This window comes from Amblyomma mixtum, chromosome 8 (assembly GCF_055824585.1).
Source record: "Amblyomma mixtum isolate Tamu chromosome 8, ASM5582458v1, whole genome shotgun sequence".
Lineage (NCBI taxonomy): Eukaryota > Metazoa > Arthropoda > Arachnida > Ixodida > Ixodidae > Amblyomma > Amblyomma mixtum.
In genome coordinates this window covers 147,652,491-147,675,523 of record NC_143019.1, presented here as the reverse complement: position 1 = coordinate 147,675,523, position 23,033 = coordinate 147,652,491, and the positions used below count along the sequence as shown (strand labels likewise).

Sequence of the window (23,033 nt, the reverse complement as noted above, 5' to 3'; positions counted from 1 at the left end):
GATCTGCCTTTTCTAGTATCGATACAGTTCCAAGACTATGCTTCTCTTCGTTGAAAAAGTGGAATTTTTACCTCCTACATTTTGTACCTGTGAATTAATACCCTTTCTCCCCCGTCTTGTCCGGCATACTTACTTGTTAGTGTCCGTGTTCATTTCCGCTATTGTGAGCAACGTTTTTAGATCCCTTTCAGTTTGAAAGCTGCTGCGCACGGATTGTCGCCTTTCCGTTTACTGCCGTGCGGTGGCGCTCGCCACGCTGTTTGCCCGACCAGCGTGGCCCTTCGCATCTGCGCCATCGTCGCCGCCGCCTGATTTAAAGCAGCCAGCAGATATCAGCATGGAAGATATCAGCTCTCCTGTGCCAGTTGTTGGCAGTGACGCATATCTTACAGTATACAAAAGCTTCAAGCAAGGGTGCTTAAAGCATCCCACCAAAAAGATGCTAGAGTTTACCAACATTGTAAACAAAGCAATCTCGATTTCTTTGAAAGAAGGTCCCGTTTTGGGGGACATTTTTTGGGAGGTGCTAGACGAGCTGGAATTGCAAAACCTTGCTCGGCTTAGATGTGCAGAGCATGCGGCCACTTTTACATTCCAAGTGTTGCATTTTGCCATAGTGACACGCATGCACTTCTATGCGAGAGACGTGAACCGCCGGCTGGAGAACAAATAAAAGGTTGTCATTGCAAAGAAAAAAGCTCGCCTTCTGTAGACATTCCCTCCGTGCTTCCGACTTAGTGTGTCTGCATTTAATGCTTGTCTGTGTTCAATAAAATTGACATTCTAAAAATGAAAGGCAGGACGCTGGTCCCGTCTATGCGATCATTGCAAATAAAAAGCTCTTCTATATTTATTCCCTCCCTGCATCCAGCTCAGTGTGTCTGCATGTATACTTGTGTTCACTGAAATTGGCATGCTAATGAACGTGCAAAACGCAGCTCGTATGTGCGGTGTTTCGTTCATAACATAGCGCGGAACTTCGTGACTGATCTAGAAGCGGAACATCGCTAGTTTTAACCTTTGATTAATGTGTCGTGCATTCTCCCGAAGAAATATTGATAGCTTTACTCCAACATACGCATATAATCAGCGCTAGGTCTTCCTCCTAATTTGCAGCGTTGAATTTGCCGCACACGAGTGCGTGAAAATTGATTTTACGGTTCGGGAAGGTTGGTGCGAGGCACAAGCTATGTTCACGGGTAGTCACGTGATTCCCTCACACACACCAAAACGTCCAGGATAAACGTCGCCAAAGCGAGGTGATAAAGCGCAATGCAAACGATTGATTTTTTGCGAACTGGCATCAGCCTGCTCTTTATCTCACCCTTGAAACAGTTTTTAACCATGAGACTGACGTTTCAACGTGACAGCTCCAAAAGTACAGCAAACCTGAGTTCGATGTGTTAGCTCCCAATGATATCGTGGATGAGAACAGGCGGAGAAGGCCAGCAACTGCCAAGCGCGAGCGCTCCGGGCCGACAGCTACAGCAGCGCCGCATGGTGACGAAGCGGACGGGGGCCGCTTACTCGGGCGCCGCTCGGGGGAGCTTGCAAACTGAAAGGGATCTATAAACGTTGATTGTGAGTCGACGCTCCTTCAGTACAAGTATATAAATGCCTCAGCTGCTCAACTGTTAATGTGAGCTTTTTCTTCAGGCGTTTTTCATGGAGCATTTCACTCTGAAGCAAAGGACGCTCGAAGAGTAGGGCACTGATTCTTGAGTTCACATAGGACAATTCCTTCCTGATCTGCCTTTTCCAGTGTCGATACAGTTCAAGACTATGCTTCCTTTTCATTGAAATAATGGAATTTTTACCTACTGCAGTTTTTACCTGTGGTTTAAAGCCCAATCTCCCCCGTATTGTCCGACATACTTAGTGGTAGTTTCCGTGCTCATTTCCGCTTTTGTGAGTCAATGCTCCTTCAGTACAACTATTGAAATACCATAGTTGCTCACCTGTTAATGTGAGCTATCTATTCAGGTATTTTTCATAGAGCATTTCACTCTGAAGCAAGCAACGCTCAAAGAATAGGGCACTGATTCTTGAGTTCACATAGAACAATTCCTTCCTGATCTGCCTTTTTGAGTCTCGATAAAGTTCCAAGACTATGCTTCCTTTACATTGAAATAATGGAATTTTTACCTCCTGCATTTTTTACCGGTGGTTTAATGCCCTTTCTCCCCCGTCTTGTCCGGCATACTTACTGGTTAGTTTCCGTGTTCATTTCCACTATCGTGAGTCAACGCTCCTTCAGTACAAGTATTGAAATACCTTAGCTGCTCCCCTGGTAATGTGAGCTATTTCTTCATGCGTTTTTGATACAGCATTTCACTCTGAAGCAAGGGATTTGAAGCACGGGACGCTCAAAGAGTAGGGCACTGCTTCTTGAGTTAACATAGAACAATTCCGTCCTGATCTGCCTTTTCCAGTATTGATACAATTACAAGACTATGCAGGAGCCGCTGTGTTGCCAATTGAAAGCTATGGTACACAGTTGGATGTCGTCTTATATATCAATGGAGAATAATATGAGACAGAAGCTTCCTAGAAAAGCAGACAGTGTAGAACTTTATGCAAAAGCATGGGTTACATTGTACGACGTAAACTCACAGGCTGCAGTAGCAACAACAACAAGTAACAAACAGGGAGGAGACGAGACCAGGACGTTGCAGAAGAAGAAGAAGAGTCTTGGTGGTCCCTGGCCCGTGTCGCGCGCATTGCACGAGGAGGAAGAGGGCAAAGAAGCAGATGTCCAAGTTGCGTCTGGCGGCGGAATGGAGAGCACTCGGTCTGGGACCTCTACTTTTTATTTGACGATCCCTGCAGGAAAGGACGTAAGTGGCTCGTAACACCTCCTCCAACTACCATGCGACATGATAAGAGACATTCAACATCAATTCTGTTATGCGATCCAACCCAACCTTACAACACGAGGGAAGCATGCAAAGTAAAGTGCCTCAAAACAAATTAGGCCAGAGCAACTGAATGCATCCGAGCACCACGAAGGCTCTTTTTCTTTTATTTATTGTGCAGAAGAGCCCATTTTGACCTGGACATATCCCTATTGCTTCTTGCTACCAGGATACTTGAGTCGCTGTTCACCACAAACACATCACAACTGCCATGGCAAAGCCCGTCTCACACCTACACTTTCTCACAATCCATTAATGGCGAGACAGCGACATGTGACCCAGAAGGTGGTGTGACTAGAACTGATTTTAAACTGCACCTTCCGTGAATAATCAATGACCCTAGAATGCATTCCACTGAATTCAGTAGCAGGTCATTGGATATTACCGGATATTTTTATTTACACCTCAACATAATGCAATAAGTGCACTGTTGCTATGTAACATGACCAGACATATTCAACGCTAATTCTGACATGCGATCCAACCTACGCTTGCCCAAATGTTAAGTTTTAGGGCCACTGTTATTCTATGCTGAAATTGAATTAGGGCTCTATGAACTTTCACAAAATTACTGACTTTCCAGATGTAGCAGTGGCTGGTAAATGTGGCACCAAGGTCTCAGCTGTGCACTGGCAAGGGACTAAGGGCACCCTGTTCACCAAGAGAGGGTGAACGTCAAAGGCTCCTCACAAGTGATATACCGCGCCTTTTCATGGACATGGCCAACAAAACAAAACCGAAAATCTTGTCCATAGAGAATGCAACAGCATTAAAGTGCGTGTTCAGTGACAACCCCCCCCCCCCGATTCCCATCGGTCGACGACGATGTGGCATCACACCAGTCAACCAAATAAGAATTGATTAAAACATGAGCTAAACTATGATTATAAGGTCGTTATGACAGGCAAGAATGTCATTTGTGCTGAAATGAAAACTGGCATGAGATGGGTCATGAGTCAGACCTCTAGGCCATCTAGGCACATAACTTAGGAGGGTAGATGTGTAGGCCAGTTGGTGAGACATGAAGGAGCTAGACACCGCAGCGGACACGGGACAGAGAAAGAAGACGACACAGGGCGGTGTCACACGTGCCTCGGTCTTTATAAAGCCATGAAGTTTCAAATAAAATTTTAGTTGCAAGTACCGCCCTGTGTCATCTTCTTTCTCTGTCCCGTGTCCGCTGCGGTGTCTAGCTCCTTCATCTAGGCACGTTCAATGGAATTGGTTACAGGGAGGACTTGTGTGTCTTGTGAATCGGAAAATAATAATAGCCACTGTCCATACCTGACCCATTACAAAAGCACTGAAGTTTGGGCCGGTTGGTATTGATCCATCTTGAAAACATAGCAGCACGAAAAAACGTGGACACAGGTACGACAGGACGTATGCTGCACTGCGGAAGCCAAAGCTTAAGTACAGCGCTACTATCGTCTCGTGGCAGTGGTCCAAAAACGCCAGTTCGTCATCAAGAAGAGACAAGGAAGCAGTGCTAACACACTGACCACCTGCTTTTCTAATGTGATATGCCTCAATAATCTCTTTCCATCCGATCCTTTCCATGCCCAAGAAACTTAGTTTTCCAAAAAATAGGTTTACACTTACAGTCCCGGCAGTGGATAGCATGATGACCGCTCTTCCCTTCTTTCACCAGACTGTGATGCTCCCTAGCTCTCTCATTAAAACAGCGTTCAGTCTTCTCTATGTACACTCCGTTGCAAGTGAGCGGAACGCTGTACGCTACCTTAGTGGTGCAACGGGTGAAACCTAGTTGGTGGTTGATAGTACAAATCGGCTTTTTCTTATTAACCATCATAGAACAAACTTTTGATAGCTTGCTTGGGGCGGAGAAGAGCACGTTTACATCGTATCTTCTTGTAATTTTTTTAAGATTATTTTTAAAATTAAGACACCTTCAGCGAGAGTCTCATGGCGGACATGGACATGGCGGACACCGGACATGGCGGGCAGGTTGTGATGATACACGTGATTTTTTCGCTCACAACACCAACATCGGACTTTTCTGGAGAACGGGGCCTAAACAGCACCAAGAAAAGACAAGCACTTCTCTTCCACCAAATGGACTTCCTATGATACGGGGGACCAAGATGAAAATCCCAAATAAACAAAACTTGCCCACTTCGTACCTATGCTCAGTGGTGGCCACCACAGGCCAGTGCAAAGCTCAGAATTGCAAAACTGAGGCCTTCTGGCCAGACTGCGTTCACACCTGCCATGCAATCCAGGCTTGCCAAGGAGGGATGATGGTCCCAGCGTAACATGACCTTCCACGGGCCCAGTCCAAATTAGTGTCATAACAAACAACCCCACTGATACAAGTTAATTTTGGGGGGACAGTGGAGATGATGCTTTACTGCACCAAGTTTCCAGGCAAAGCTAAGTAACCACCTCTTTCAAACAGCACTAGGGGAAGGGTTGTATTGTGCTGTTCCAATGAACTCATCGAGTGGTCAGTGTCAATCGCAACAGTAAAGCACGTGTACCATGAACCAGGCACTGCAGTATCATGCAATGGCATGTCTCAGCCTTAATTGCTGGCTGCTAAACAGGTAAACTGGAAACGAGTGGATGTCTGCTCTAAATATGTGTTTGCTGTTGGGCGAGGCAGTCTTGATGATATTGACGAACAAAGGAGACAATGGAGTGGAGGTTTACACACCATCACTTGTTTCTCTTGCTTTGGGAATGGCAGCCATACGAAGCCTATCAAAGGAAGATGCTTTGAACCGGTAAACACATCTCGGCAGAACACAACAGCTCCCTTCTTTGTAGCCGTGACGTCAAAAACTGAGCTTGCACCTCCTGTTGGCATTGGGTTTTTTGTGCTTGCCACATCGTGCTTGTAATATGCTATCATCAAATGGATCTTGCCTCGCTTTTTGCCCCAATGTGCCCCAATAGGAAACTGTGGGGGCCGTTTCTTCTTTTGTCCAGTCTTCCTTGTGCCACAATCTGAAGCAACACAGTGCACTGCAGACCAGGGGTCAAACAAGGTCAAGAAGGGCGCTTACCTTTCGTGTCTGGTGGTGTTGGAGGGAGGGAAGGAAAGAGAGAGAGAGACAGTGCAGGTCAGTGCCGCAGCTGTGGCACACAAACCACCCCCAAAGCAAACAGGTTTGGCATAGCCCTTCAACCAGTGCAGAGAGAAATGCATGTTTATGGCAAGCCTGCTTTGACAGCAGCTGGATGGAATGTGCCATGCACTTTACATGCAGCTGCTGTCAAAGACCACACCAGGCAAAATCTGTCAGGCTCATCACAGCTTTTTTGCTTGTCTTTCCCATCGAGTACAGTCGCTGACCGATTTTTCAGACTAAGCGGGACCCGAAAAACGGCCCCAATAATCGAACAGTCCAAAAAATCCGTCAACTTAAAATAACTTTTGTGCAAAAATCTGGCTTTCAAAATTGTGAAAATCGCCACTGCCCATGTTCCACCTACAAGCAACAATACTAGCCTCTTTCCAAGTCATAGCCAAGCTATCCTCATCCCTATCACATCATGGTACCAGACAGTGCGATGCGGCCCCAGTCGTGCTACGAATGAATGCACTCGCTGCGCAAAGCAAGCACAGTCAGTTTGCATGGGGCAATGACATTTGCGAAGGCCGAGAGGTAACCCATGGGAAGACGCGAGCGGAAGCGAGCACCTCCAAGGCATTCCTAGTCTCTTCGATCAAACGAACTATATATGAACCATAACTGCTACATCTGTTGTTCCGTCACTGACCGCACCTGCCAGTTATTTCCTGCGCCTAATTGTGCCTCTGCTACTAACAGCACTTCCAATGCAGTCTCTGATGGTCCTCGTACTTCATAGCAACTGAAAGGCCCGAGAGCAAAACCCATTTCTGCCGTTTTCCAATGTGCGTAGTGTCTGTAATAAACAGGATGATGATCTGTCCGCTGTCATTGATACGTGCTCTGCAGATGTCATTCTAACCGAGACCTGGCTTTCTGGCGATGTGAATGATGATGAAATATTTTACTGCGAATCTGCTTGCAAGTTTTACTGCTGTGACCATACCTTGCGGTCAGGTGGCGGCGTACTGACAGCAGTGCGCGAATCTAGCATTTTGCTTATTACGTCAGCTTTGGAACTTGTTTGAGCGCATGTAGTTAGCAACTGCAGAAGTTTCACCACCTGTGCCTGCTACAGACCGCCACCTTCTCCACTACATTTTGTGCCTACATGATGTACTAAAAGAGCTTGTCACGCGCTTTCCGTCCTGGTGACTAATTTTCCGGCCATTAAGTGGTGCAATGAATTTTTGCCTACATGTTCATCAATCAACCTCTGCCTGAACCTAAAGCAGCTGGTGCTTCAGCCTACCCGACACACGCCACATCTTATTCTGCCCACCCTTCAATGACCTTCCTACCTGGATTGAGTGATGACCATTGTACTACTCAGTTCGACGATAATATCTACTAAGAAATCATCGAAATTCATTCGCGATAACAGAAGTGCTGACTGTGAGCTGGAAAAATTCATTGCTGACTACATTACAAGTTTCAACAGCCGATCCGTCGAACAAAACTCAACGAAAAAGTTGCTGCAGTAATTATTGGGCACATTCCTCAAAAACTTATCTGGTTGAATGCACGCTTGAAACGCCTGCTCAGCAAAAAGAAAAGAGGCCTCCTGCCAAGGGGCCACAGGAAGCCTCACTTTGCTGCCACCAGTGAGAGTAAAGATGAGTTTTACCATCCCTCCCAAAAGATGACCCGAAAAAAATTTGGGGATGTGGAAATAGGCGACCATGACTGCTGCAATGCTTTCCACGAGGTATATCTGCTTCGTGTTTTTCTGCTTCCAATGCCAATCAACCTGTTTGTCCCCAGTGTGGTCACTGATTCTGGTGGCACTGCATCTCTGACTCAAAAACAGAAGCCTTCTTCATGCACAGGCGTAGACAGCATTAATATCAAATTTCTCAAAAGTACAGCTGCATTCTAATCATTGATTTTACGCGGAATAACTGGAAGGTAGGGAAGGTTGCACAAGTCAGGAAGAACTCATTCACCTTTTAATTCATTTCATTGACCGGTGTTCCGTGCAAGCTCCTCGAACACAGCATCTACTCGCACCTTGTGTCTTTTCTCGAAACTAACTCAATTCTAATGCCATGTCAGCATGGATTCAGAAAATCGTTTTGATATGAAATGTAGTTGGTGTCTTTTACAAATGATTCGTTTCAGGCAATTGACAACAGAAGTATAGTAGACTGCATCTTTTTGGATTTCGCCAAAGCCTTTGATACCGTTTCTCATCATTTACTCTTTAATAAACTCAGTGCCCTTAATTTGGATGACAATATTTTAGGATGGATTAAGTTTTTTTTGTCTACCTGCTCCCAGAACATCTCCGTTAACAACCATGACTTCTCTACTACCCGCGTAACATACGCTGTTCCGCAAGGTTCACTTTTCAGGCCACTTTTTTGTTCCTAATTTATATCAATTGTCTACCCCCATGTGAAATTGTTTGCGTTATTTAACACATTATCAGGTTCATTCTGTCTAATTATGCCCGCACTGCAAGTGTTTCCTTAATGAAATCACAACTAGGTCTACCGAACTTGCACATTCGAAGGAAGATCTCCCGTTTGTGCCTGCTTCAAAAAATTTATTTCAATAACCCTTTACTGAAAAGTGAACTCTTTTCTGAACCTACTTACGTATCAACGCGTGTCGATCACACATACAAAGTTCGCGCCCCACACTGCCGTACAAATCTGTTTTCTGTCTCTTGCTTGCCAAAAACTATAACGGACTGGAACCACCTTCCCCCCTCCATTGCCTATATTGAAGATCCTGTGGCATTCAAAGACGCGCTAAAAATTTTTTTGACTGTCTAGCCTGCTTATTTCATGTTTTTTCTTATCACTTGTTTGCTGTGTCTGGAGCCTTTTGTTTCTTTTCTTAAGCCCTGCAACATATGTATCAGTTTTTATTTATTTCCAAATACTGCAGGCCCAAGAGAGTGTGCCTGTACGAATGTGCTTTATCTTTTTTTTTTTTTTTTCAAATTGTTTTGTTGGAATTTTGTTCAACCCCTGTACCCATCCCCTCTAACGCCTCCTAGGCCTTGAGGGTAAATAAATAAATAAATAAACCTGACCCCTCTGAGAGTGCAGCGTTACAAGACGGCCTAAACTCAACATTTCCTTGTCTTATGACCCTTAATGTACACACATGCGAGTGCTTATTTGATGATCCCATCCCCTATTTCCTAGGCAGTTCATCGCTAATGGCAGTGGCATCTTTTATCTTGGCGTTCACACCACAAATAACCGGTCATGGAAAATGCACACTGACTTCATAAATGCTAATCGCGTGTTTGGATTCCTTCACAGTCAGTTTTCGTAAAAATGCCTGTCAAACTCCATCTTTATAAAGCTCTAATCAGGCCCGAACTGGAATATGCATGAACAGTTTGGGATCCCAGTCATCTAATCTTACCATGAACTATCCAAGATGGCGCCTTTCAGGGTAGCGGGGACTGGGTTGGTTGCGACAGCAATGCCCGCTCGCATCTATACTAGGCCGAATTAACAAATTTTCAGTTGAAAAACGATCTCCACAATATTGTTGGTGTCTATTTTAATCCAAAAATTCGAACTTTTAAACTCCACAAAGTCCGAAATATCGATCGTGAAAATGTACACATTCCTTTGAGGGGCGTGACAGTTCCTCAGCGAAGTTCACAATATCGTGCGAGTCCGAATTATTGGAGTCGGTAAAATCAGTCGGCTACTGTAGTTTTGCTTGTTCTAATGCCTTCCCAAAATATGTGACGGCCCCGGGTGATACCTTATCAAGCGCCCTGCCAGCAGAGCGCCAGATGTGAGGTAACAAACAGCACAAGCCAGGAAGGTGGAGAGCAGCGAAGAATGCACCACCCTGCCCAGTGAGATGCCTCTTGTCGGGACATTCCCAGCATGTCCGCTGCGATGCCCGACACTGTCCCTGAACGCATTCCAGTACAGAGAATGAATCTTTCCTGTCCCATCTTCTGCCTTCGCCCTAATTACGCCCAGTGCAGCCCGCACGTTGTTCCTTCCAGCGTCAGGGGTGGCCCTGCTCGACAGACTCGCACTGCCTTGAGCACTGGAAGCCTCGGAGCAAGCTACTCTGGTCCACGTGGCAGGAACAATCTTTCCAGCCAAGGCATGTTGTTATAAGGCAACTTAGTTCACCAGCGGTGGTGGTTAGAGGCGACTCTGCAGCCACAGGTAGGACAGGAAACCTGGTGCCCCACACCACTGACACTGACTGCAGGCAGGAAGCTCAGGATCCTACAGCCACTCCTCCGACGGCACAGCCTCCCCTGCCAAGGCGGCCCACCCGACCCACAAGGCAACCCAGGCGTCTAGGCTACGACAGGAACTTTTAACAAATCACTAACGGCCGATTCTTATTGTTAAAGGCAGGGGGATCAGTGCCTGCTTGTTATGACCAGCTCATGTGCCAAGTGCTGCACTGCCTGCTCTCTTCTAAACCCTGCCTTCTCTCCCCACGGCCCTGGCTGTGCCATCCGTCATTCCGGTCACCCTCTCGACACATGCCCAGCTTTTCTCAGCAGAGGTGCTCAGCCAGGCCTCCCTTGGGCAAGCCCCTCTGCTCTGGTGCCCAGCAGGGAGGGAGAGGACGATGCCACCTGCCCAGTCCCAGAAACTTCCCATTTCCAGATTTGAAAATGCCTTCTCTGGTGGCCATGTTCACCAACCAGGCCACAATGGAAACATCTTTTTTTACGAATTCGCAGGTTCAAATTTGTTGAGCACCTCAGTGCACAAACCTTGATATAGTTCATCTAAAAAAAGTCACGAGGTAACTTTTTCTCTTACTTCCTGCCCCATTGAAAGCCATAATGCATTTGTTTTCACAATTCAACAATGTAATTTATACCCAGTCCCTGTGCACTGCCCCCCCCTTGACAAGACAGACTGTGCCCTTGTATGCCCCAGCATCATCTGCAGAGTCTCCACCATTCGCATGCTCCATGTGGAAGCCCCTCCAGCTGGGGGTCAACTGCAATCATATCACGAGAGCATTCATCCATCCTGTTCGAGAGAAATGACATCAACTTCCTCAATGAGATTCTCAATGAAGGATCGCAGTGCATTCTTACCAGCATACCCACGATTGGCGTGGCTGGGCACGGCTTTGGCAGCACAGCCAAATTGGTTTGCTGCACCATCTTCACAATGCTGGGGCATATCAGAGATTTATTTTAAATTTGTGCTTGCGCATTTTTTTTTTTGTTTCAAATCATGCTGTAGTCGTATCCCTGCAACTGCAGTTAAATGGTTTACAATTGAATTCTGTTTCACAGACCCAATGACGGCTGTGACATGCTGCAGCAGGGAGGCATGAAACTCCCTGCCAGCTTCCAGAGTTGGAATGCCAACACTCAGCCGTTTCTTTCATGACACACCTTGGCGCTCGATTAAAGAGACAAGTACCGAATGACATCTCGGAGGGCCATGCTCAGGCTGCAGCACCCTTGCCCCATGCAGGCAGCCATCAGTGCAAGAAAACAGCCACAATCTTTGTACCAGAGCAGTGCACAGTTGCTGCTGCCCACTCTACGTATGCCTCAACAAGGATCTTTTTCCAGTCTCACAGAGAGGCCACCCCAACCCAGGCAGCAGTGTGCAAACAGAGAGAAGAGCACATGCAACAACAGCTTCTCCCCCACCGCCACCACAAGCAGCCCAGTGTTGCCAAGCCACACAGTGGCAGAGGGAGAGCGTACTGACATCAGCCGCAGGGCATCCGAGGAGGCCTCATTTTTTGCTCTTCTTCCAAAATTTCAGCCGTAACTGGAGCAAAGAGAGAAGACCTCTTCACTACAGCAGCAGCACCACCACGGACACACACACAACACACTTCACACACACAGGTGCCCCATGGCACAACTGAGCTCAGCCAATACAAATGGAGCAACAGCTACAAAGCCCCTCCCCCTTAAGCATTGGTGCACTACCACACAGGAGGATATGTTATCGTTTGAAGCAGTGTGCCACCCACTAGCAGTCTTGTGGTTTTCAACACACCTCCAATGTGTGTCACCCTGCTGTGTTGAGGAAGTCTATGCAACCTGCTTTGCGATACCCATAGGGTGAGCTCTGCTATAGACCTTATGCGAAATGCACTGCCATCTAGCGGTCGCCGCGCGCGTTCCGCCATGTTGGAGGATAGCCGCCAGATTCACGGCACGTACTGGTACACGCTCGTCGCGCGCGCTCGAGTTTCACCGCCTTCAATATCCTCACATATTGCTCATTGCCTTGCTGTACGCAGAAGGGTCGCAAAGAAGCCCAGGGAAAAAAGGCAAGAGGGCTTGATCTGAGCGCATTTCTATTTTTGGACTGCGATCCCCGACGTCCGTGGCACAAATGTTGCAGAACCGTCACTACATGTCGAGACATCGCGCAAGACATTTCGTTATCGCCATGTAGCAAATGAAATTAGAAATAAGCTTTGTAGACACGAAGAAATTATCACACAAAAGCTGTTTTTCTGCTGCGATTTCCCGTGAAGTGCTGCGATGATCGGCCTCGCAAGAGAGTAATCGTGATCAGCTGTTCAGTGGTACGGGTCGCGCTTTGTGAGAACCGTCGCTCCTAGAGTTATCCGCCCCAGCGGTTACACGCATTAGTTTTTAGTGCGAATATTTGTTTCGACGGAAACACTAGCAAGGGTCAAGTGCCCGTGGCACAGAACGTTTGCGCTCTGCAAGTCAGTCAATCGTTTCTGTTAGACCAGGGAAAGGTGCCTATTTTGTGGAGCTACGGCTTGTATGCGTGTAGCGATTTCACTGAACCGGCCGGTTTCCACGAAACCGTGTGTTGTGTGTAAAAAAAAACAGAAAGGACCGTAAGGGCAGCCGCTCAAGCGGTACCATAGTTCCAACTAGTAGTGGGAATGCATAACGCATGTAAAATCCTCCAAAAATATCAGTGCACAACTGCTTGCTCGTCGTGGTAAAATCGTAGACACTGCTGCATTCACGGGCTACGTGTTTTTAACGGCGCGATAGTCCAAGAATGGTAAGCACTTGTGTAGTGGGGTCGTGCGGCGACCCAGGGGTCTATGTGCCCGGTAATAATAATAAAATGTTTTCTCTCTCGGTCTAGGGCACTAGGGCAAACAAACAAATGCTGTATGAACTTTTCAAGGAAAATAGAAAAGCGTCGCATGTTGAGAGGCCACTTTTTTCGACACTACCAACATGAGCGTGAAGTTTACTATCGTTTGCTTTCGGTGCCTACACAACACACAGAAAACGCAACCACAACAACAGCAATTCAAGCAGCATGCCCATCCGCAAAAAGTATCGAACCAAATAAAAACTGATTCAAACTAGACCGAAATGCGCACATTTATAGCCGTAAACGGAAATTACAATTGCTTCGTACATTTCTTGGTGTTCAGTGTCGGCAAACTGACGTAGGACTCCGTGAAAAACTTGTAGCTCCGTACTCGGTGGCTTTCGGAAAATGGTTTGGACGCGTAGTAAGTGTCTGCGAAGTCACTTAGAAACTTGGGCAGCAGAAACACGTCGACTGACCATTCAGTCATGTTTACAGGCTCAAGTGACAGTAAATAAGATTTTCGAGCCAGCACAGCAGTAAGGAAGCTAACGCAGGGCACGCCTAAATCCAGACAGCAGAGGCGGAACGAGCTTCTGTCATCCTCCAACATGGCGGATTTCCACTGGTTCTTTTTTTCTCCGACAGATGGCAGCAATTTTGCATAAGGTCTATTAGGGGGTTGGAGAAACTAATGCCTGCTGGCGTGGCCTTCCCGGCCAGCCCCAGGATGTTGGCTTAAGGCAGGCACCACAATCTGGCAGGAGTTCCCTGCCCGAGTGCACTGATCTGCTGAATTTCCAAACGCTCTCCTGCACTACAGACCATGCTAGCCACCAACACTGCCGCTGTGCCCACTCTCTTGTGTGGCTTGCCACATCACTCAACTGATCTTCAGGACACGTCCAGGTACATACAAGGAGCTCTGGCACCCTCTATATATTGCTGGGAAAAGATATGAACGGCTACGCACTTGCGCGAAGAAGAAGACGGGACACAAGAAAGGAACACACACGACATGTGCGGACTGCGTTTGGGCCCTCCACACCTGTCGCGTGTGTTCCTTGGTTGTGTCCCGCCTTCTTCGTGCAAGTGCGTAGCCGTACCGACTCGCCCAAACAACCGGAAAAGATGCCTCGCCACAGTACAGTGAGCGACAAACACAGCCACCCTGTACTGCACACCCCTTTGACAACACTGGGCTCCACTGTCAGAAACCAGACCCTGTTCCCACCTGGTTCCCCACTCTCTCCACATCATCCACCAGGGCTTCAACATCACTGCAAACCAGGGGAACCTTCTGCACGTTATGCCTCTAGAGCAGAAGAAGAAAAAAGAGCCACTTTCTTTCTTAATCTATGCAGACCCACCAGTTTTGATGGGACCATAAGCAAGCACCGCCTCACTCCAGCCGCCACATGTAGCTGCACTGCCAGCATTCTGTTTATGCACAGCACTGACTGACTTGTTTGCAGAAATGGACATGCATGCACCCTCTCCTTGCCAACTCTTTGCCCCCCACCCCCCCCCCCCCCCCCCCACCCCCCCAGGGAAGGGATGCCAACACAGCAGCACTCCCCAGGATTCTGTGTGTTTCAATCAAAAGCAAAGACCCTGTCACGAGCGAGACTACACAGAATCGTAGATCTTGGCTGCACTGGCACCCCTTCCCTGGCGTTATATGGCGTACTAGGCAAGACATAGAAAAAGATAAGTGGCCTCAACTTGTGCATCTTTCATATTCACCTGCCACACCATGTGTATATATAAATGTACTGCATTTCTGCAAATAACTCGGGGTGTCTGTCCTCATCTTCTTTCTCGTCCCTTGTGCTGTGCATAAACATGACACACCAACTCTTGCAGGATACCCAACATTTGAAAGGGTTTGTGACACGACACAGTTTACTCCATTTGCCATACCACTTTCATTGCCATAGGGCAGGTCTGAGACATATTTTTTACCTGCTACATACGGTAGAACCCCCCCCCCCCCCCCCTGTTACTTTCCCCACTGCTGCGTTTTCCCGGCTGTTATGTCGTTTTCTTCGGGTTCCGGCATATAGGATCCAATGTATTGGGAACCCCACTGTTATGCTGTAGCTGTGGAAACGTTCCCGCATGATGTGTCGCAACCGGGCACCCCGAACTCGTCCAGGCAATGTGCGCCAACCGCCATTTTGATTTTTGACAAGTCCTGACCAGGCCTGGCTACGGAACTGGCTGCAAGAAGCTGCCACTAGATGTCCATCCACCGCGTGAACGTCTAAAATGAACGTTGAACTTGTAACCGCAATCATGCTTGGACGCAAGCGGAAGGCCCCTTGAGGAAAAGCTGGACGTACTAAATAAACGCAGTCGCAGACAGGCAGCCAGCGCGGCCTACGCGGAGAGCAGCCTACGATCATTTCAGCGCTTGGCACTCCGTCACTTCAGCGTGGACTGCAGTGAGCCTCGTCAACCCGTGAAAGTCTAGGATGGCTGCTGGAAAGCTACAACTGGTTCTGAATTAGAAATATTATAGCGCAAACAAAGACACGGACAAAAAAGATAGGAAACACACACACAAGCGCTTGTGTGTGTGTTTCCTCTCTTTTTTGTCCGTGTCTTTGTTTGCGCTATAATATTTCTAATTCAATATGAACTACCAACTCGCCCAACAGGAAGTTTTAATGAAACTGGTTCTGAGACAGACAGACTGCATCTTCTGGGTGGCCGAAGCGAAGCAAAGCGTGAGCCATGGCGCCAGCGTCCACCACTTGTCAAGGCAAAGCCTGCCATCCGAGCAGCCACAGTTTGGCGATATATTCATTGATTTGATATATATAAAGTGAGAGAAGATGAGTGTGTTTGGTGGAAACATTTAGGAGCAGTCTGATATAGCCAATAAACCGTAACATCTGTTATAACAAGGTTTGCTTGTAAATTGCTTTCAAACGCTCTACAATGCTTTGATTGCACTAGAAACTATTTCAGAAGATGTTTCGGACGATTTAGGGCCAGTTGGAAGACATTCACAGTTTCACCAACAACACTGGTCTTTGACGAAGTGCAAATAAGAGGTCATTTCTACCGAGCCTCAATTCTTTTTTGGGCAGACAGAAGTAAACCTTGCCCACGTGATGTTGGGACACTGCAGAAACGAGACATTCAGACATATCATTCATTACATCAGTGCGATGCATCAAACGGCTCCATGAGTGAAAAAAAACGGACAAGAAGCGGAAAACAAAAGCCTAAGGGCGAAGAGGTGCCCATGTTTTGTGCAGTTTCTTTGCCAGAATCACATTCAGACGATGCCACAGATGCAGAAGAACTGCATGAAGTGGTGGCACAGTCTCTGCTGCGTGCGCTGTAAACTGGAATCTCAGCTACGCAAGAAACGAAAGTACAGTGTCAAAAGATACTAGCATAAATTCTCGGCAGCCCTGGCAGCAGTGAAGACGCATTTCGAATTCATCGATCATTGGTAATATAGATGCAAGGCGACGTGGCCAAAGGCAAGGTGAGTACAGCATAAGATGACGTTAACAGTTTAACTTGACGATTACTGAATGCTGTCACTAACAAAAGCAGTGGTCATGTGCAGAATATTACCGTGATTATGCATGGTGGTGGAACAGCATGGCACAGCGCATTTCTGGCACAAGGCAGCCTACAGAAAGCACTGGCTGTGGTTGCTCCAGTCCGCCAGAGGGACGAGGCGCCACAACGCATGTTCGGTCCATTCCGCTACGCTCCACCGGAAAATATGCACAAGTACTGCTTTCTTCATGCAGGGAGCTGTTTTGGGTGCCACAAAAACGCCGGCCTCCCATTAGCACCGTGGCTAGCCTGCTCCTACTTTTCATGCAGTTGTCACTGCTTGGTTCAACGGTGCAGGCATGGCAACCTAAAACATTGGGCGCTCTCCCAGCCCAAGCTCCCAATGAAGATCGTGTGCCCAAGCTGCCTCACTATGACAATGCAGCCTTCAATAACTTCAGGTCGTTGTTTTCGATACCAAGCTGCCTATCTCTGCCGTACGCGTGCGTAGCAATGAGATGCAGCAGAGCGGGAATCTAGGGAGAGCATCTGCCCTCCGCGACTTGCTTGCCGTCGTGATTGCCGGCCTGGTGGTTCCGGTGGCCGCCAGACCATGTGACCATGATGCAATTTCCTGTCAGGGGTGAACTTTCAGGCAGCCAGCGGGGTGCCCGAGCATGGTAAATTGAAGAGGCCCACTGACTGGCAATTCTTCAGAAGCCAGATTAAGCCTCCCAAGAACGCCCTTTGTCTTACACTGTGAATGTAGTGAGCTCACCAACTGCTCGTGCTATGCTTTCATACATCCAAAATGGGTGTGCAATAAAAGTGAAGCTTGACAGTGTGGAATGTCTCCCGTGAAAGTGAAGCTTGACAGTGTGGAATGTCTCCCGTGAGTGAAAGCTGGGGCCGAATCCACGAGAGTGTTTGCTTTCTCTCTCGTGCCACCTGGCTCCACAGGCTGTGAGTGGCCGTCACGCTGACGTCACTTCAGGGTGGCCGGATTTTGTTTATGTCACGAGGCTTGTCACTCAAGTGAGGGCGTTTGGTCGCTCTGTGTGGAACTCGGAGAGAAGAAACATGCCTCCGCATGCGGTGAATGTGGCCAGGGGCATCAGCGGTCCTTTGCCTCCTCCCAAAGGCCCTTCTTCTTCAGGCTGTCGCAGGGCCGGCTGGCTAGGCAAAGAGCTAAGATACTCAGACCAACGAGGAAAAGTGTGCTACTCTACCGACTGGGGGAAATGTCAAGCCGACAAAGTGCCGCCACGTGGGAAGGCTCCCGCGCAAAGTTCAAAAAGGTCAGCGCCCCCTCGCAAACACTGAAAATAAACACTAAATAGAGCGTCCTCTCGGGAACACAAAGGAAACAAACACTCAACCCTTCTCAGGATACATTCTGTGTTTTTTTTTTTTTTTTTTTACAAGCTCTGGGTGACAAGTTCGCGGGGTTCGTTTGAAGGTCAACCGAAGTCAGCACATGGCCCCCTAAGGATAACAAGCAACCGAGATGGGCCCCCTCATCCCCCGCCCCCCGATGCCTATGTCAGAGCGAACTCTGTCGGGGATTCAGCCCCTGGTTGCCCTCCCTGATGTCACCTCAGGGCACAGCATCGGCACAATCTTCTGCACTCGGCACAATCCTTACAAAGCACATGCAGTGTAGATGAAATGCGCTACACATATTGCATAACCGTGACCTGAGCTAGTTGGCACATCTTCACAATTTCACCAGCGCTGCGACGAATTTCACACTACTATGGCTAAGTGAGGTGTGCTAACGCACGTGTCGCTGTCCTTGTTATCGTGATAGGCTTCGCACAACTCCCTGGTCAGCTGATCTCGATGTCTAAACTTAATCTTAGCCCTGTTAAGAAGAGGAAGGCACGCTTTCTTTGTCTAATAAAAAAGCATGCCTTCCTCTTCTTGACAGGGCCAAGATTAAGTTTAGACATCCAGATCAGCTGACCAGGGAGTTGTGTGAAGCCTATCACGATAACAAAGTTTTTGTCTCAAGAAGTACTACTTCGTTTTATTGAAGTCCAACTGTATAACGAAACAATGGTGCATGATAGCCAAGTCTGTTATCAGTGGGCTTGGCTGTATTTCTTCATACATTTGGTGGAGTAATCCTGGCTTGTCCAGATAATGAACGGTAAGGCATTTTTCCGGCACTTGTTGTATTTTAGCCACCTGAGTTTAGTGTTATGCCCCATGCACCCAGAGAGCAGCAGCAGCAGAGAGAGAGGAGGAGGAGGAGGAAGTGCACTCACCCGCTTCTTAGTTCGGTTAGAGTGGTGCTTAGAGCAGGGTGCGTCCCCCGAGGGGCGCACATCGTGCCCCAGCTCATCCAGCTTCAGGGGTTAGGTTAGGTTAGGCAGCAGAGGAGGGAGGGGGAGAGAGAGAGAGAAAGCACACAGCAGCCATGAGCAGCAGCAGAGACAGGACAGACAGAGTCGTGCACCACCCACCTTGTCCTCCTTCTCTGCCGAGGGGCCGTTGGTGGCAGGGGAATCCCCCTTGGTGGTGGGGGTGGCGGTGGTGGCCCTGGCCAGCTGCTCCCTCACTTCGGCCAGTTCCTGGGACAGCCAGACAATGCCTCACCAAGGTGGCCACCAGGCATGGCTCTTCCAGCAGCACAACATCTGTCCCTGACACCTTTTCCCTCCCCCCCCCCCCTGAACGCACCTGCTCCAGCAATACGCTGCCATCGCCAAGAAAAGCTGCCGCCCAGTGTGCCCTCCAGTGCAGAACATCCGTGCAGAAGAGGCAAACACTGGCACAAACCACAACTGCCTGCCCCCCCCCAGTGGCATCCACTACTGCTGACAGACAACAAGATCCCCCCCACACAGTACACAGCTCATCACCGACTGCCACAGCAGAGTGCCCCAAGGGGAAGCCAACAAGAAGCACTGCTCAGCGGTCGCCTGCTGCTGCGCACACGGGAGGGGGAGGAGGACGCTTCCCATGGCCCACACTAATATCAGAGAGCAGAAAAGCTTCCACCAATGCGAGTAAAGAAAGGCAGCCACAAATGCCCTGTGCACGATGCATGGCTACTCATCTGGTGGCATCTGCACACCTGTCTTCCGAGAGTCCTTCCATGCCAACCACAGGTGCTATGTATGATTACTTTCCCTCTAAAAGCAGCCAAGCACTGCTTGCGTGGTCTCGGGCCAGTGCAGTCAACTGGTGTCGAAATCGAAGCTACCGACCAACACCACCACTAGATAGCGCAACTGTGATGGTGCTCGATAATAACGAAACTGGAAGTGCAGTATGTTTTTGCAGGCTAGTTGGTGCCTAAGCATTCTGGGTTTTTTGCGCAAAAGACACGACACAAAAGAAACGAGGTAGACAGGACAAGCGCTTGTCCTGTCTACCTCGTTTCTTTTGTGTCGTGTCTTTTGCGCAAAAAACCCAGAATGGAAGAGCAGATTCTGTCCAAAAATTGTTTGGATCCACATATCATATGAGGTGGAAATTTGACAGGCTAAAATTGGGGGAAAAAAACCTAGTAATATATACAGGCTTTTACAGTATAAATAGTTTTTTTTTATGCCAGTTTAAAATATGTAATTACTTTTACTGCAAGTTGCGTAGTTTTTGTTTTGCACCACAACAAGCACAATTGGGCCCTCTCTGCCCCCATCCATCAGTGAACCTCCGCAATGTGGGGTGGACATGCTGCCCGGAAGGCTGCAAACTAATTGGGCAGTGCACACAGTGCCCGAGTTTGCGTCACAATCGAAACACTCAGGTCAGCTGAGCAGCAGCATGTTAATGCCGCCACCCCTTTAGTTGCGCATCCACCAACCAAAAGCTCCCTCACTTATAAGAGGTTTTCTGCACCACTGGGGTGACAGAGAAGGTGCACTGCACAATGCCTGCCGTGCTTCAATGGTGCACAGGTACTTTCATGCAGGCACTGCAAGAACCACTGTTAGGCAAACAGATGAGCTGGAAACATCCTGCACTGTTTCTCTTCATGCATGCGTTGGGCCTGATGCCTGAAAACTAACTGGCGAGCTCCGAACTGTAAGGAACAACACCGAAAGCCCACAAGTCACACGTGTTGCGGCGCATCCACAGTGAGCACAGGACAAGCAGAGTCAAGCTTCTAGACATCTGTTCACAAGTAGACACAAGCATCTTGTGGGACATTATGCTTTAGTCACATCATTCAACATACTCAAGTGCAGATGTGACCCAGTGATAGTGGCACCACCTGTTTTGCACGAAGTGAACAACTTCTGCAACAAACCGGTGCTCATTAGGCCAAGGAGGTGCCGAATCATTCCAAAGAAACAAAAAACAGTCTGAATTTATCGTCCATCCAATTTGTTATAGGCAAGACAGAACGAAGAAAAAGCCCCGCACCCAATTTATACCAGTTCACGTGCCGAAAAATGCAGGAACACCAACGAGTTCACTCCAAAGCAAGGGGCTCTGCTTCAGAGCACACCGCCATGTTGGCTCTGATCTCAATGGGGTCTTTAAGCTATGGAGCATGAGCTACATGTGCGACGTTTCCACATCCACTACTGAGGCCAATCAGGTGATTGTGAAAGTTTTGATTTTGCAAGAAACTCTGGATATGGACCCACACGAAAAATTAGAAACAAGGAAGTCTTCAGTGTCCAGACGATATAAGCAATGTTGAGGTTAAGAGACCAAAGCACTCCTCACACCCGACAGAAAATGAAGGTAAAATTTCATCCAGATTACAAAAACAAGATGGGCATACTCACATTGTGAAAAAATAAAATTGAAATGATACAAGAGGGACTGACATGTGATGCAACCTGCGTACTGTCCTCACACAGAGAGCTCAGTGTTGGCAGCTCTTGTGCGTGCTAAGGTTTGCTAATTAGTGACTACGCTCGCGCCTTTTTGCTCAGTCAACCGGCAGCTCGCACCATCCGAAGAACAAGAATGGCCAAAATTGCCCCCTGCTAATGGCAACCTGCGAAGCTTTTCAATGGCTAGTGAACTGCATGATTGGTGTCACAGTACATGCCCACAGTCTGCCCACCGACAGGAGAAACCTGCCACATTTCCTCTTCTGGTGGAAAACCCGTTTCGACAGAAACTGCTGGGCGAGGGTGGGGAACAGGGGCCCCACTTTGAGGGGTGGCTGCGCGCTCCCGGAAGTGTTTGCATTTTCAAATTGGTAGTAGTGGGAGATTTCCATTTATAGAACACCGGAAGCTGCCAGATGTGAAAGAAAGAACTGCCCAGTTGGGCAGCCACACCCACCTGCTTGAGCAGGTCGTAGTCGTCCCGTGCCAGCTTGATCTCCTCCAGCTCCCGCACTCGGCTCTCCAGGTGTGTCCGCACATCCTGCGCATTGCGCCTCACCTGCACACACATCCAACACACACACTGCACACTGCTTCTGGGGCAACCCTGCTCGGACAAGAGATTCGCAGATTCAGAAAAGAGATTCGTTAGCATCTTGCTGACGTTAGGCCCAGCTGTGAACACTTGCGCATGAAATTCGGCTAACAAAAAATGACCATTCAAAATTTGGTGGGCGGGTACTGCACATCCCATACCCGCTCCCATCAAGGTGCCTGCATGTGGACAAAAACTAACAAAAAAATGTAAATACAAATGCGAATTGGTTCCACTAACTGAAGTTCAAACTGCTCGCTTGCCACATAGTCACGAGAGAAAACTTGGGGTTAGTGACTACACTTGGCAGCAAAACTACACTACTGCTGGTATGTCGTTTTGCTGCACGCGAGTACGGACAGCATGAAAAGTGTGTTCCTCTTGCACCTTTGCAATTGCATGACGACAGTGAGGAACCACCAAGAGACTAGCAAAGCCCATTTCACACGCAAGAGAAACAATTTCTGCCACCACCCACGGAACAAAAAATCTGTTTCGAGCAGCCAAAGCGATGAGATTCCTACAGGTTGGAAATTTTGCGCCATGCTGTTCATGCACTCAGTCACTTGCATGTGAAATACCCCTGCAGACATGAACAAATAATGCCTTCCTATTTTCTTGAGACTGGAAACTGCTAGCGTGTTGCAGTCGGGAGTGCGTTAGAATCAGGCAATTTTGGTAGTTGCAGTTTTGGTCCTATTTTAGTCCAGTTTATCCGATGGTAGAAGAATTTAGTCCCGATTAATGGAATTTTTTTCATACAGCCTTAATACAAAACCAACCAAAACTGAGGGTAGTGTTCCATTTCACTCTCACTACTGCGCCATCAGCCATTGGTTATGCATGACCGACGCTTTGAACCTGCCGCCAAAAGCCCCAGTTAGCGCTCCTGGACCAGCTGCATCATCGAGCATCTCCGATTTCATGCTGTTTTTTTTTTTCACATTCTAATGCAAGGGAGTGATGCGAACCTGACCGGACTTGCTCCGCCAGTCAGTGATCAGGGCATCCGTTTTGTCCTCAAACGTGAAAGGCTACACCGAGCACTTCAGTCGGTTCTCATTCAGTCTTTTTTC

At 48.1% G+C, this 23,033-nt stretch overlaps 1 protein-coding gene across 9 annotated transcripts in view; it reads right to left on the bottom strand.

Annotated features, from left to right (window-relative positions):
• Nucleotides 1-2,550: 2,550 nt before the first annotated feature.
• LOC149334738 (uncharacterized) overlaps nt 2,551-23,033 on the bottom strand; it is a 148,400-nt gene continuing 127,917 nt past the window's right edge. For 6 of the 9 annotated variants that reach the window (XM_089555356.1, XM_089555358.1, XM_089555359.1 and 3 more), the window contains 5 exons: nt 21,820-21,921; nt 19,029-19,136; nt 18,831-18,911; nt 11,701-11,763; nt 2,551-2,823 (listed from right to left, as the gene is read on the bottom strand). In XM_089555356.1, coding sequence (XP_089411482.1) covers nt 11,728-11,763; nt 18,831-18,911; nt 19,029-19,136; nt 21,820-21,921 — 327 coding nt within the window. In that variant the 3' untranslated portion in view covers nt 2,551-2,823; nt 11,701-11,727. The remainder of the gene's footprint in view (nt 2,824-11,700; nt 11,764-18,830; nt 18,912-19,028; nt 19,137-21,819; nt 21,922-23,033) is intronic. The other 3 variants (XM_089555357.1, XM_089555361.1, XM_089555364.1) reach the window with 3 other exon arrangements.